Below are 14128 nucleotides of genomic sequence, written 5' to 3'. Positions count from 1 at the left end.
TTGTAGCCCATCCCAGCCTTGTGCAGATCAACAATCTTGTCCCTGATGTCCGTAGAAAGCTCTTTGGTCTTGCCCATGGTGGTGATGTTGGATGCTGGTTGTTTGGGTGTTGACAGGTGTCTTTTATACAGGTAACGAGGTGAGGCAGGTGTATTTGATGTAGATAATTGGTTGGGATTGGGGCTGTGTCTTAAAGAAAGACTAACTGGCTTGTAGGAGCCAGAATACTTGCTGTTTGGTAGGGGGTCATATACTTGTTTTTCCTCATCAGATGGTCATCAATTTTTATAAATTCATATGATGTGATTTTCTGGAATTTTCTTTGGGATTCTGTCTTTCACTGTTAGAATGTACATATGATTAAAATTGTAGATTGTTGCATTCTTTGTAAGTGGGCAAACCTGCAAAATCAGCAAGGGGTCAAATACTTTTTTCCCCCACTGTATATGGTTTCTGCCCTCAGACAAGTATGAAAAGGTCAATCAAGTGCAGTTTTCTTTTTTGTTTGGCAAATAATACTTAATTATTATTTAATTCTATTAATGCTAAAACGGACCCTTAACCCCGTGTGAAGTTAGTACATGTGGTGAAAACAATAAATGAAGACTTATGGTATTAAAAGCCAAACTAAACCTAAATAAAATAACCTGTTGATTAGCAAAGATCTAATAATAATTTAATAATCCGAGTGTAAGCTCCTACATGCACTGACCATGACCAGGCAAATATATTTCCACGATGGGAAAATTTGTTCATCATATCATAAAAATTTTGGACGCCTCATCCACACCAAAAAGTCAACACACCCTCTGGCCAATGGACAAATATGCTTGAAACACAACACACAATTATACCATGACTTAATGTGAACTAGCAGAAAATAGACAGACACAGCTATGTATTTATGAAGCCATGATAAGGGCAGTGACTCAAATCTTTACTGTAAGTTTCTCTCGTCCTCTCTGTCCATCTGCATTTCAGTTCTCACTCTTCACACTTATCAGGAAATGTCACAAGGTTCATGTGCCTGACAGCTCAGATTTTTACTTCCTGTTCAAGCGACATTGGCTAGGGAAGAAAAGGGAAAGTAAGGGCTGGTACGTGTGATATGTTGGGGTTACAACAACAGTGGCAGGGACTCAGAATGTTTTGAAAGCTTTGGCCGGAAACTAGTGTGTTGAAGAACAGTCTGAACTTTTCAAGCTTGGCCGGCAAATGTAGCTTGTTTTCGCTTCAAACGGGAAACTGTTAATGGCACGCTACTCACATACTCACACAATACTAGGGTTCGACAGATATGTTTTTTTCCGAGCTGATCCCGATTATTTGTAAGCAATTAGACCGATGACCGATATGGGGAACTGATATACATTTCATGTAAAATTTTGGTGTCAAAATTTAGAATAACAAACTCCAACACAAAACTTTGTTAAAAACAACAAGATTTAAGTTAATTGTCATGTTTAATCTTTCAATTAAATGAATTAGAGATCCATCACAGAGATGAACTTATCATAAACTTTGTCTTTACCTGCTGCCATTTATATTGTATTTATTTGATATTGTCAGGATTTTATTGATACATTTATTGATACTATTTATCGGTTCTGTTCTTAATCTATACTCTTATTGGCTTTTCATTACTAAATAATTGCCTTTAAAATTTCAATGATGTGAAAAATATTTTATTATAATCAACTGTTTTAGAGCAGCAACAAAAGTAAAGTTTACAGCAGCAAAGTCACTTAAAATCAATATCTCACTGCAAACTAATGGAACATGTAAAATAAACTATATTCCTGCCACCAAAATGCTGAGTGATGTTTAGAATGTAGAGCGCATACAGTCCCTATCAGTCCTTCCTTCTCCCTGCTGCTCCTGGTAGAGAGAAGCTGGTTTGCCTAAACAACCAGCCGAGTTTGCAAGGATTTGCTAAATTTTAAGGTACGTAGCATCTCAGCTAAACAGGCTACAGACAGAGAGAGAGACTTCGTTTTAGCTTATTTATAACAAACTAGCTATTAGCTGAACTAGCACATGTGACTGTAAAACCAAAATACAGCTGCGGTGGATGAGACAGAGCAGATTAAAATATCGCTCTGTACACGTTCCTACTTGTGGTACTGATACCGTATCAGCCGTTTACTAGTAGTTCTGGTTTGGCAGTTTCAGAGCCAAAGGAGCGCATTTTTTAATTAATGGATTATATCGGCTATCTCTTTTAAAATGACCGATGCAGATTATTGGAAAAATGCTGCGTGGAAACAGCGGCCACGATAAATGGCCAGGCCAATTATTGGTCAACCCCTATACAATACAGTATGGGTACAGGGGTCAATGCAACTACAAACACAGAAAATCATAAAATAAAAAAAAAATCAAGGGGAGTAGGACATTCTAGGGAGAACAAAAGAATAAAAATAAAAAACAAAAACAAACAAAGGAAGTGAATGAAATTCCACACCTTCCCAGTGAGAGCAGGAATGTTCATGGAGTTGGTTGCGAAGCCCATGCCAAAAGCCATAGATGACTCAACACCCAGGAACCTGGCAACCAACTGCTCCAGCTCCTCATGGATGTCTAGGTTCCCTGGAAACGACATAATCTCAGTTTAACTACAACTTCCAGAGCTGTCTTATGGGATAAGTGTTCAAGTCACATTTGTTTTCTTATGCCTGTTTGACAAACAGTGAGGTCAGTCCACTTCCCTTGAAGATTTCCTGCCATGTTTTTTTTACTTCTAATAGTGCTATGGATCCATTTTTCCTAGGAGTGTGTGCCTGTTTTGTTTTTCTTATGCATGAGGACACACAAGCACAGATGCACGTGATGTACAGTCCTACCAGTGGTGTCACAGTAATACACTGATCAACAGTGGATAATGTGCCAGCAAAAGTAGGGAAGAAGACTGCAAGCTAGTAAACATGGACGTAAAACATACTGGATTTAAAAAAAAATTTTTAATTTTTTTTTTTTTTTTTTTTTTTTTTTTTAAAATCGGCTTTGCAAATGTTTTAAGAAGAAAGGAAATGCAAATGCAAGTTTAAAAGAAAGCTTTAGCAAACTAGGCACTGAACCAAAAAGCACTTCAGAAAAAGTTTTAACAGTGTGTGACTAATCTCAATCTTTCAAAACCACTTAAGCCTGTGGCCTTTGACAAAAGAGGGCACAGTTGTTAAGGTACCAGCTGAGGTTTAATAAAGTCCATTTCATCATGAATTTACTTCATTTTTATAATAAAAGCACAATTATATGATGATGAATCTTGAAATTTTTTCAAACCCGATCATTTGTTCAAAATAACTTGATTTGACCCTTACCCATCTCACAGCGAGTGCTGCCCACTCCAACGCCATACTTTCGTGTGGACTCGATAGCAGCATCGGCACAAGCCCCCGTGTTCTCAGCAAAGCCGAGGTAGTTGTATGAGCCCATGTTGATGACGTTCTTCACCACTTTGCCTGTGTGCCTGAGAGAAACAGAGAAAGGCAGACACAGAATTGGTACCCTGACTCCAGGTTAATAAAAATAATTCTCTTCAACATGTGTGCCTTTCTGCCTTGGCTGCCTGGAAACATTTCTTGCTCAATGTTATCCTTAACTAGTTATCATGCACTGTGATAATATACAATAGTTTATTGTCCTAAGGGAATTCAGCTGCCATACTGCACGTTACACTGTACATACCAAAGAGATAAATAGCAAAAACATGACACAACCGTCACTGCCATCAGTTTGTCTGCAGAGATATTTGTGCTCTTTCCTCATTTGTGTTAACGGTTTCACAAAAGCCTGAATTCATTGGCCCTGTTAACACTCAATAATACAAAGGTTTCTGTATATTAATGTATGTTTGTTTCTTAAAAATATCACAGAACTAAAGCAATTCTTGTAGATTAGTGAGTTCTCAAGTAGGTTGAAACGTTTCAGTGATTAAATCGATTACTAAAAAGGATCTACACAAATTCTTTGCATCGATGCTTCGTTTAATCCATATAACTATAAAGCGCACTGATTCGCACGGAAATTTATGACCTTCGCACTTTGCACTTACGCTGTGTGAACATGACGTGATTATGATGCAACTTTAGCATTTAACGTACATCATGATTGATTGTTAGGTTGAAGGCTAGCAAAAGTAAGCTACAATCCTCTGCTGTAAATGTACACAAGTGCATTTGTTCTCCACCTATTTGGGCCGTGAGTTTGGGTTGTAACGTCACAGTCATGAGTTAACTTTCACATTACCCGGGGGGCGCCGCCGCCAATCAAAAGTACTTCTTAAACGATGCATCAATGAAATAATCTGTAGAAGCTTTGAGTACCAAAATCATCGTTAGCTGCAGCCCTATTCTCAAGAGGGAAAAAATGAAGGTAATGGGACAAATTAAATCACTTATATGCCATTCATTTAAATTTTGTGCCGTCTCGATTGTACTGATACCAGATTGTTTTTATACTAGTTCTGTAATTTAAAGGAGGAGGTTGTGTTTAGGGCTGCTTGTGTTTATGTATAGTATTTCTGTTCAGTACCATGTGACAGATACTAGTGCTTCTCAACACCTGAACCAACAATCTGGCTCATGGCTTGCGTCACTCTTATTCACTCTTACTCCTGATGAGCACAAACAGACACGGAACAACAAACTCTCAAAACCACAACACAATGCAGCAACTTACTCAAAGGTCCAATTGTAGTCATGGGAAACTCTCTCCACTAGGTCCATCTTAGCACCGGGGACACTACAGATGGGTCGGTTCCAGTTGTCTCGAATCCTCATGTACAAGTTCCTGGTGTAAAAGTTCTCAAAGTCCTGATAGAGGGGGACAAAATCCTGCAGGGAAAAGGGGAAAGTGTAGATAATGTTTTTAATGTCCTGTCTTGACAGTTCATTATATTCCAAAAGATGCAATCTCTGTTCTGTGGCAGACAAAGGCAACAGTCAATGATTACTGCTGAACCAGAAATAGTGGGTGTGACAGAGTCTGTGTCAAAGACTTGCAACACCGTGACAGCTAATGTAGCAGTTCTTTTCAAGGATTAGATATCCAAAAGTCTCAATATTAAACCTTTAATGCAGTGCTGTAATAAAAAGCAAAGTTTTAATTTGCAACCTCTGCTTACAAAACTGAACTATTATATGTCTTGATTGGTCTGGCTGATGTGACACCGTGTACTTTCCTGTCAATTAGTTTTTGATTTAAAAAATAAAAAAATAAAAATCAGCCTGCACTCAAACGAGTTTAATGTAAAAACTACCTTCTGCTCCTCTCGCTCCTGAGCCACGTGGCAGTTCTCGATGTTCCAGTTGCGAAGGAAGTCTCGAAGGTAGCCAAAGATGGTGAGGATGCCGTAGCCCATGTAGGTGAGCACGGCCACCAGTAGAGGAGTCTCCTCAAACGATTCCAAAAAGGGCTTCTTGTACAGGCTGGAGTTGTGTGAGACATTTTGGTTCTGGGGGACAATAAAGTAAACGAATGTGTCTACAAGTTACAACTGAAATTACAAATGACATTTTAGCGCATTTTGTCAGAGTAAAACCAAAGACCATTCTTCCCCAAACACATCTAAACCCAAGGCAGAGATACATTTAGGAGTAATAAACTGTACCGCTTTCTTGAAAAAAGCTGGTGGTTTCTCCTTTTGAAAAAAGGTAATGTTTATCTACGCTGTTTACTCATTAAGTCTGCCACACTTGGAAGCCCAATAAATTGTGACAGAAAGTAGACCAGACCAATCCAAAATGATCTGGGCAAAGACTAGAGGACAGCAGGGTTCATTTAAAATTGTGTTATTTGTGGAAAGAGAGTTCAAAACCTAATAAAAGCTACAACAAACACATTAATTCGTGGAGCCCTAATCATGCACAGGCCCCCGTCGACCAGTGAGCGGTAAAATGGCCATCAATCCAGGGTTCTCATTCATTGAGTTTTATGAATAGCAATATTGATCTTGGATTATGGGACCATATTAAATGTGGTTACACATTGGAGGAGCACCACAAAAACTAGCATTATTTCAAGGTGAACTGGCGGTCTACAAAAACCAACATAAAACAAATGAAGGCGGCCAGTCATTATAGGCTCTGGCTGGCAGCTTAGCAACCACACCTCATGTGACCAGTCATGCTTCTCCAAGAAATACCTCTGAGCTAGGGAACAGGAGAGTAATGCAATGTGTGTGTATGTATGTGTATATATAAAGCCAGTCAAACAGGTCTCTATCTAAAGCTAAAACAAACAAACAAACAAACACTGAAAAGGCCAGTAGACCAGAAGCCATGGTTTGTGTCTCTAACAGTGAGCACATAAACACTTTCACATCCAAGTACACCGCTCAAAGAGACTGTTGCATACTGATGCCAACCACAGCAGCTAAATACAGTTTGACTGACATCATATTTGCTTAGTCGTTTATACCTGTAGACAAACAGTGACTGAGAAGAGGTAGACCTGCTGTGCTGTTTGTTTAGAGCTGGACAGCACAGCAACTGTCCCAGGAGGAGCATCCAGCCAACACACTGTAGAAATCTGTTCTTTCACACGCTTGCTCTGCAGCTCAAGAGATGATGATCGCATTACACTGTACACACAATAAGAAAAGCTTGCAAGTGGTGTACGTTTCACGTTAGAGTAAATAAGTGAGCGAGTCCTCTTCCTGCTAATTGCCTCGTCAATTCATGAGGGAGCTATTATCGACACTACCATCCCTGCTGAAAAATGTTAGTGAGATCACGTTTTCATAGGTCTATGTGCATCTACCTCACTTTCAGTTACCTTATCAAGAACCTGCAGAGCTCATATGACAATAGGGTGACATGACGCAACTTTCCATGTTGATACCAACCCTGAGTATGACTAACCTTTATGTATTGGTAAATACGGTTCATAGTGTCATTAGGGATAGGCCAATCAAACTGTTTAACATCACTAAATAAGAACTTCTGGCAGGATGGAGATATTATATTCTTAAGAATATAACTGGCATGGCAGCCATAGCATCTGGTCTTAATTGTGTAAATACACTTTATGTTGAAAACTGTGGCAAAACTTCTCTTCTTTGTTGAATCTAAACATCTGAAGAAGAAAAAAACACAATGACACGTGTGTACCCCACCATCACCACTAACATTACACACAGTCTGGGTGTTTTCTGTGCTTTGGTTCCAACCTAGGAAGGACCACACCCTTCATAGCCTGGAGACATTCCTCTCCTGCTAAAGTGTCATGGGAAGGAGCAGGCCTGTCCTCCTCCCCCAGGAGACAGACACAGTTCTCTAGTTATAACACTACAGGGTCTTGGTCTTCTTCATAATAGACTCTGTGTAAACAGAGACCGGTCAACACACACACACACACACACACACACACACACAACGGGGTGTAAGGTTGCAAAAAAAAAAAGTCACCACTACAATCCTCCATGATCAGGTGGCATGCACCATTATCAAGAAGTTCTAAAACGCAAAAACAAGTGTCGCCTTTAAAGCTCATGCTACTGGCTACAAGCTAAATTTGTGTTTTAAAAAACATAATGTTCATAATATTGAGTATTTCTAAAGCCACATGACTGGGAAATTAAGTATCACAATTTAATTCCGGGTAGCAGTTGGCAGCAGCTAACGTTAGCTTGAAATATGTCGCATTGGATTGGGACCAACGGCTACGCTAGCAAATAACGGAAGGCTGAGGCCGTTATATAAACTATATAAATCAAACCACTTAGCTAACGTTATAATGTTACATTAATGAAGGCAGTTCACTTGTGAGCTCACACCTCACGTGCCCCTGCAAATAAAACATAACGTTACACCAAACTAAAATTTATAGCCGCAATTAAACACGGGGAAAAACAAATGAATAACACATGAGCTAACGTTAACATGATTTTCTTAATTGAAAGTATTCTACTAACGTTACACTAATACCGAACACACCATTGTTTGTTTATAGCCCCCCCCATCGAGCAGTTGACGGCTGGGCCTTACCTTCCCCCTGGGACGACGATACTTCTGTTGCTGTTGAAACAGGCAATGGTTCTTCACGAAGCCATTTTTAGTCGATTTCCTACCATTTGTGGTCCGGTGACAGGCGTCTCCGTTTAGCAGCTTGTTCGCGGAGCTTTCCGTCATCTTGGTCTGCCGACTGGGACTGGAAATTTCACGATTTGAAGTTGCTCAACTTGTGAAACGTTGATCGTGAAGTCATGTATGAGCAGAAAAAGAAGACTGGTTAAACGCCCACTCTGCACCGTGACCGCACGAGCCTGCCGGAAATCCACACCCCTGAGTAGTTTCATTGGCCAACGCCGTCACAAAGATCGTCTATATGACAACGATTCATAACTGTAAAACTGATGATACACAGGGGAACTTTTTGAGCAATCTTGCTAGCGGCAAGTCCGACTATGTTTTGAACGGATAGCGGCGATGCGGGGCGGGTGGCTTAGTGATGGTTGTCAAGGGATTACGGTAGTAATCTTTACTCATTACTACTGACGGCAACGTTGCCCTGCACGATTGCTCTAAAAGTTGCTCCGTATATCATCAGTTTAAGAGTTGTAGAACGCACTGAGCAAACGGAGACCTCCTTTATATTTAGCCTCTGATGGGGGAATTTGTAGCAACTAGAGGGAGTTAATATTCTACATGAAAAGATTTACGCATGGTAAATGTTGTAAAAGCTGATTGCAGTATATATACACACAATAGCAACTGTTAAGTAAATAAACAAATAAATGAACAGATTCGTTAATTCTCACCAGTTTACTGCCGTCACTTATAGACTATATAGGAAATAAAAATTGCTGAAATGAATATTTTAGTATCAATATTTTTTGGCATTGTGTACATTTTGGATTTGCAACTTATTGATATTGTATATTGCACTCTATATGTTTACACTCTTTTCTACTTTTTTACTGCAAGTGCTAATTACTTTACATTATCAATGTATATTTTAATAGTTGTTTTTTTTATTGTTTCTGCAAATCTGAAACATTTAACAGTTTTTTGTCCAATTTTAACAGGCAGAAAAAATTACATCTGAGCATGTTGTCAATTGAAGGTTAAACAACGATTTTTATCTTTCGTAGGCCTATGCCTACTCAATAAAAATGAACTCCTCACATGATCTGTACGTGTATGACAATGTTAATGCCATGTTAATGTAGAACAGTGTGAGAGCTCCTATTTTAATTGTTGCTCTTTGGTAGGCGTCATCCTCTCTTCAGTGTGGGACGTCCTAAAGCCTAGCCCATGGAAATAACCCACAGTAACCTTTGCTTAGGCGTCAGCTGACTACCCTTTTTCAGGGATGAAATTTCTTACATTGGCTGGGAAGATGCTTAACAAGGGTCAAGGCCATCTCCATGGTGATTCCTTCAAGGAAAAGGGAGTCTAAGAATGACAAAGCTACAATATAAAAGGTTAGATGAAAAACTATGCAGCTAAGGAAGGTTTCTCACCTATAATACCAATTGTATGAAATATTTTAGTGGATCCTGTGACTGTTTTATTTGTCCATTAACATAAAACAAAGACAACATGTCACTGATGAGTCTATGGCTCTGGTTTTTAACTGTAATCTGTGACATCAGGTCTTTATCTGAACTCCAGGTAATGTAAACATTACATCATTTTCCATCTGACTGCACCTGAAGAGAGCCCACAAAGACACTAGAATTAATACCAATGGATCGTGCCCTTTGTTTGTTTGTTTGTGTTTGTTTTAACTGTTTTTCTTTTGTTTGCACTGATAAGGAGCAGCACTCCTAATTTCGTTGTATATTTTTGTACAATGAAATTAAAGATTTTTTTTCTAATCATAGAGAATCTCCATGTACAGGGTCCAGAATTCTGTGCTAGATTCCTCCACATAGGCCTACAGTACACTACTGTTTGTATATCACAGTGACAAGTTCACATGCCACAACATCAGACTCATGCAATTACATTTTTCACATGCTCTCATGCCATACATCAATTTTCTCACGCAGTGAAAAACAAATGTGTAAGCAATAAGGTCGACTCACAGAGCAACTCTGCCCAGCTGGTGCGAATACCTTCATAGTATAAAGGAGTTTATCGAAGGTGCTGAAGTAAACATGTGTGTGGATTTGCAGCGAGATTTCTGCCTGATCATGAGTATTTTCAGTTACTTTTGTTTTCCACCTCCTTGTCAGACGTTCTGAAGGGATTATTACCAGTGGAGCAAAAGCGTAATGCACATCAGAGTAGAGGACAGGTAGACTTAAAATTTTTTAATGAATTCTGATTAAATTATGACATTAGTCTTGTAATATTATGACTTTTTTCTTGACATGTCAGAGAACACAGAAATGTGGGATACATTCAGAATGTGCAGAAAGTTTTGAACATGAGTAGATAACCTGCTGAAACACAGGAGCCAGTCCAGGAGTTAATTACTGAATTAAAATTAATTCATTTATCATTGAGGTGAAAAAGTGCCACATGCACATTTAAAGAGGTTACTTCCCCAAACAAAAGAGTCAAAAGAGGAGCGAAGACTAAATCATGCATGTGTGCCGACTCAACAGGGATGATATTGCATGAGAAAAGTTGATCTACAGGAGAAAACATTACTGAAAGGAATACAGAATAATGCCTGAGAGCCTTACCACAATATATTGCATTATAGTTTTAGATTTTGAATTGTCACATGCCACCTGAATTTTGTGTTTCCCTTTACATAAAGACAGATATTTCCACCATAAATTGGTGCAGAAAAAAATCACCAGAATGCATATATAACGCATAGTGAGTGAACAGAAAAATCTAAAATCGAATCAATATTTGGTGTGACCACCCTTTACCTTCAAAACAGCACCAATTCATCAGGTATACTAGCACATTGTTTTTGAAGGATCTCCCCACAGTTCTTCTGTGGATTTAGGCAGCCTCTGTTGTTTCTCTCTCATCTAATCCCAGACAGAATCTGTGGGTTTGAGATCAGGGCTCTGTGGGGGCCATACCATCACTTCCAGGACTCCTTAGTATGAAGATATGACCTGCACTGCACTGCACTGATTGGGGTCATTGTCCTGCTGCAGAATAAATTTGGGGTCAATCAGATGCCTCCCTGATGGTGTTGCATTATCGAGTATCTGCCTGTACTTCTCAACATTGAGAAGGCCATTAATTCTGACCAAATCCCTAAACTCCGTTTGCAGAAATTCAAACTTGCAAGCAACCTCCACTATGCTTCACTTTGTGTTGCCTGCAGACATTCATTCTTGTACCACTCTCCAGTGATTGGGCGAAAAAACTGCCTTCTGCAACAGCCAGATATTCAAATTTTGAAGGAGTACAGAGCACCAGCTGCCATTTTTCTGCCCCCCAGTTTCTGTGTTTCTATGCCTAGCTGAGTCGCGTGGCCTTGTTTTCATATCGGAGGTCTGGCTTTTTGGCCACGCGTCTTTCTTGAAGGCCACGTCAGATCAGACTTGTCCAGACAGTAGATGAGTGTACCAGGGTCCCACTGTTTTCTGAGATGATGACACTGCTGGACATCTTCAAATTGAGAAAGGAAGTCAAACATGATGAGTCTTTGATCTGCCACAGTTTCTTTGGGTGACTACTGCATCTACGGTCCTCAACGTTGCCCATTTCTTTGTACTTATTCAAAAGAGCTCGGACAGCACATCTGGAGACCTCTGTCTGCCTTGAAATGTCTGCCTGGGAGAGACATTGCTGATGCAGTATAACTACCTTGTGCCTTGTTGCTGTGCTCAGTCTTGCCATGATGTTTGACATTTGACAGTAAACTGTCTTCAGCAACCTCACCTTATTAGCTGAGTTTGGCTGTTCCTCACCCAGTTGTATTCCTCCTACACAGCTGTTTCTGTTTCAGTTAATGACTGTATTAACTTAGTGATCCACAGCACCTGTATAATTGTTTAATCATACACCTGACGATATGCCTACAAAATCTCTGAATTTGTGCATGTGTACCTAGAATAATTGATGTTGTTATGAAGGCAAAGGGTGGTCACACCAAATATTGATTAGATTTAGATTTTTTTCTTTTGTTCAATCACGTTGTATTTTTTAATTGATAAACATAATTTAACATGTCTATTTTTGAAAGCATTCTTACTTTACTTAACAGCTGCCTAAACATTTGCACAGTACTGTATATAATGAATGTACTGCATTATGGCCTGAGTTCCCTTTTACTTCATGGGGTCATGCTAGAGGGCTGCCAGTCTAGATATTTCAGGTACATGGGGAGCGAGAGAAGACCTCTGGTGTGAGAGAATGCAATAACAATAGGAGAGTTTCCTGGCGTCATGGCCAGGATTTTGTGGTGTACCTCCAGGTTGTACTTCCTGTTCTCTTCCTGTTATGTAAATATGGTCTGGTGAAACGTGCCTGTCAGCACGGCCCCTGCCACGTTCATGTGTGTTTCAGATAAGGTTTGTTTGTGCAGACCCTTAAACAGTAACATCAACTCTGCAGTTCCATAAACCTACTCCTACTTTCAACCTCCTAGATGGCACTGTTGGGCCACACAAAGGTTGAGTTCTGTTACCAGACCTGTGATCAGAGGTTATGCTGGTGCCGTGGGTTACACTTCGGTGTTTAGTGTCATTGGTGTGCAGCTCAGTGTCCCTAGGGTGTGACATCCATGATTAAGACATTGAGGATAACATCTGATGATTTCATTCGCTAATCAATTTTCAAGCCATTCCCTTTTGTTTCCTCTCAAGGTTGTAACCTTGAGTGTGGAATAATGAAACATTAGTCCAGCCAGCTCTTGCCAATGTGCACAAAGGCAGTTAAGCTCCCATCCGTTCCAACACTGATAAAGGTGATAAGGATCCAGCTTTAATAGGATCAGAGGCAGGGTTAAAAGGAAGGAGGATCTGCTTTCATTGATACAGAAAAGGAGCAAGGAGCTTTAAGAATCACTGGAACTCATTCTGAAGAGAGGGAAAATAATACTGACTAATAATATGCAATTTATATTGTCATAATGTGATCTCTTAAACCTGCTAATTATTATGTTTTTGTTCTCAGCAGAGCCATATGCAATAATAATCCAACATCTGCCATGTAAAAATCACGAGCAAGTGGCCTCAACCGGTACAGTCTCAATAAAACATTTCACAAATAAACAAAAGGCTTTGTGACAAGGAACTGGTGTAATCTCTCCATCAACATCTTAACAACGCAATTCCGCATGTTTTACAACAGCTACCACATGACCAAGGTTAGATTAACAAGTGGGGAAAGAGCAGAGAAGAACCTGCAATATTTTTTAACTTGATAAATACATATATCCATGTACATCTATCTGTACCTGTGTCGTGATTCGAATCAAGGTGTAGCGCGTAGAGTACTGGGGTTATACAGGACTACCCGTTGCTGTGAGTATGGAAAGTCTGGTCCTTTGCCATCACCACACTGGACCCATGAAAGCTAACGCTAACTGTAATGCAGGACGAACAGAGAACTGAGTGTGTGGGAGCTGCCAGTGACTCAGAAATTGTTGTATCAAAATGTAGTATCCTGTGAGAGTATGTGGTAATGTTAGCAAACAGGCTAAAAGTTCCACTTTCTGAGTGGAAGCTAATTAGCCTCTCTTGGTAAAGTTGGTGTGATGGACCTGTTAGCAAACAATTGCCTATATCCAGCAAACACAAAAGAACATTTGCATTCATTTGGAGTCATGTTTTTGGCCCCCTAATCTATCCAATATTCAATCTCTTTTTAGCCCAGCAAGCCTAGCAACTCCAGGTGGGAATCTTAAATTAGTGATGTGCAATACCACTTAATTCCTATACGATCTAATACCAGGTAATACCCAGGCTGGTATTGCCAATACCAATACCAATACTTTTTACATATTTTATTTCTAGTTTAATGTGACCTCCCCCTTCCCGTTTCTGTATGTATGAGAGAAATAAGGAGTAGGTTGTGGTCTTTCCAATTCAAAATAATAGCTGCATAATGACAAGACATCAAACTACTGTCATATTCTTTAATTATAATAAAAAATATCCTGCACAGAACTGCCGCTTCATAACATCATCCTATTATTGTGACAGACTTAATCTCAGATGTTTAGCGAAGTTTGCGGTGTTGCCAAAGTATTTCACTGTCTT

At 39.6% G+C, this 14128-nt stretch overlaps 1 protein-coding gene across 1 annotated transcript in view; it reads right to left on the bottom strand.

Annotated features, from left to right (window-relative positions):
- The window catches only part of sptlc2b (serine palmitoyltransferase, long chain base subunit 2b), a 20072-nt gene extending 11655 nt beyond the window's left edge, over positions 1-8417 (bottom strand). The window contains exons 1-5 of the mRNA XM_046060658.1: positions 7989-8417; positions 5261-5455; positions 4681-4835; positions 3321-3469; positions 2465-2589 (exon numbers count right to left, since the gene is read on the bottom strand). Coding sequence (XP_045916614.1) covers positions 2465-2589; positions 3321-3469; positions 4681-4835; positions 5261-5455; positions 7989-8132 — 768 coding nt within the window. The 5' untranslated portion in view covers positions 8133-8417. The remainder of the gene's footprint in view (positions 1-2464; positions 2590-3320; positions 3470-4680; positions 4836-5260; positions 5456-7988) is intronic.
- Positions 8418-14128: the final 5711 nt, after the last annotated feature.

The sequence above is a fragment of the Micropterus dolomieu genome, linkage group LG10 (genome assembly GCF_021292245.1).
Source record: "Micropterus dolomieu isolate WLL.071019.BEF.003 ecotype Adirondacks linkage group LG10, ASM2129224v1, whole genome shotgun sequence".
In the NCBI taxonomy this organism is placed as follows: domain Eukaryota; kingdom Metazoa; phylum Chordata; class Actinopteri; order Centrarchiformes; family Centrarchidae; genus Micropterus; species Micropterus dolomieu.
Note: the sequence above shows the minus strand (reverse complement) of the source record. Positions and strands in the feature narration are given on the sequence as shown.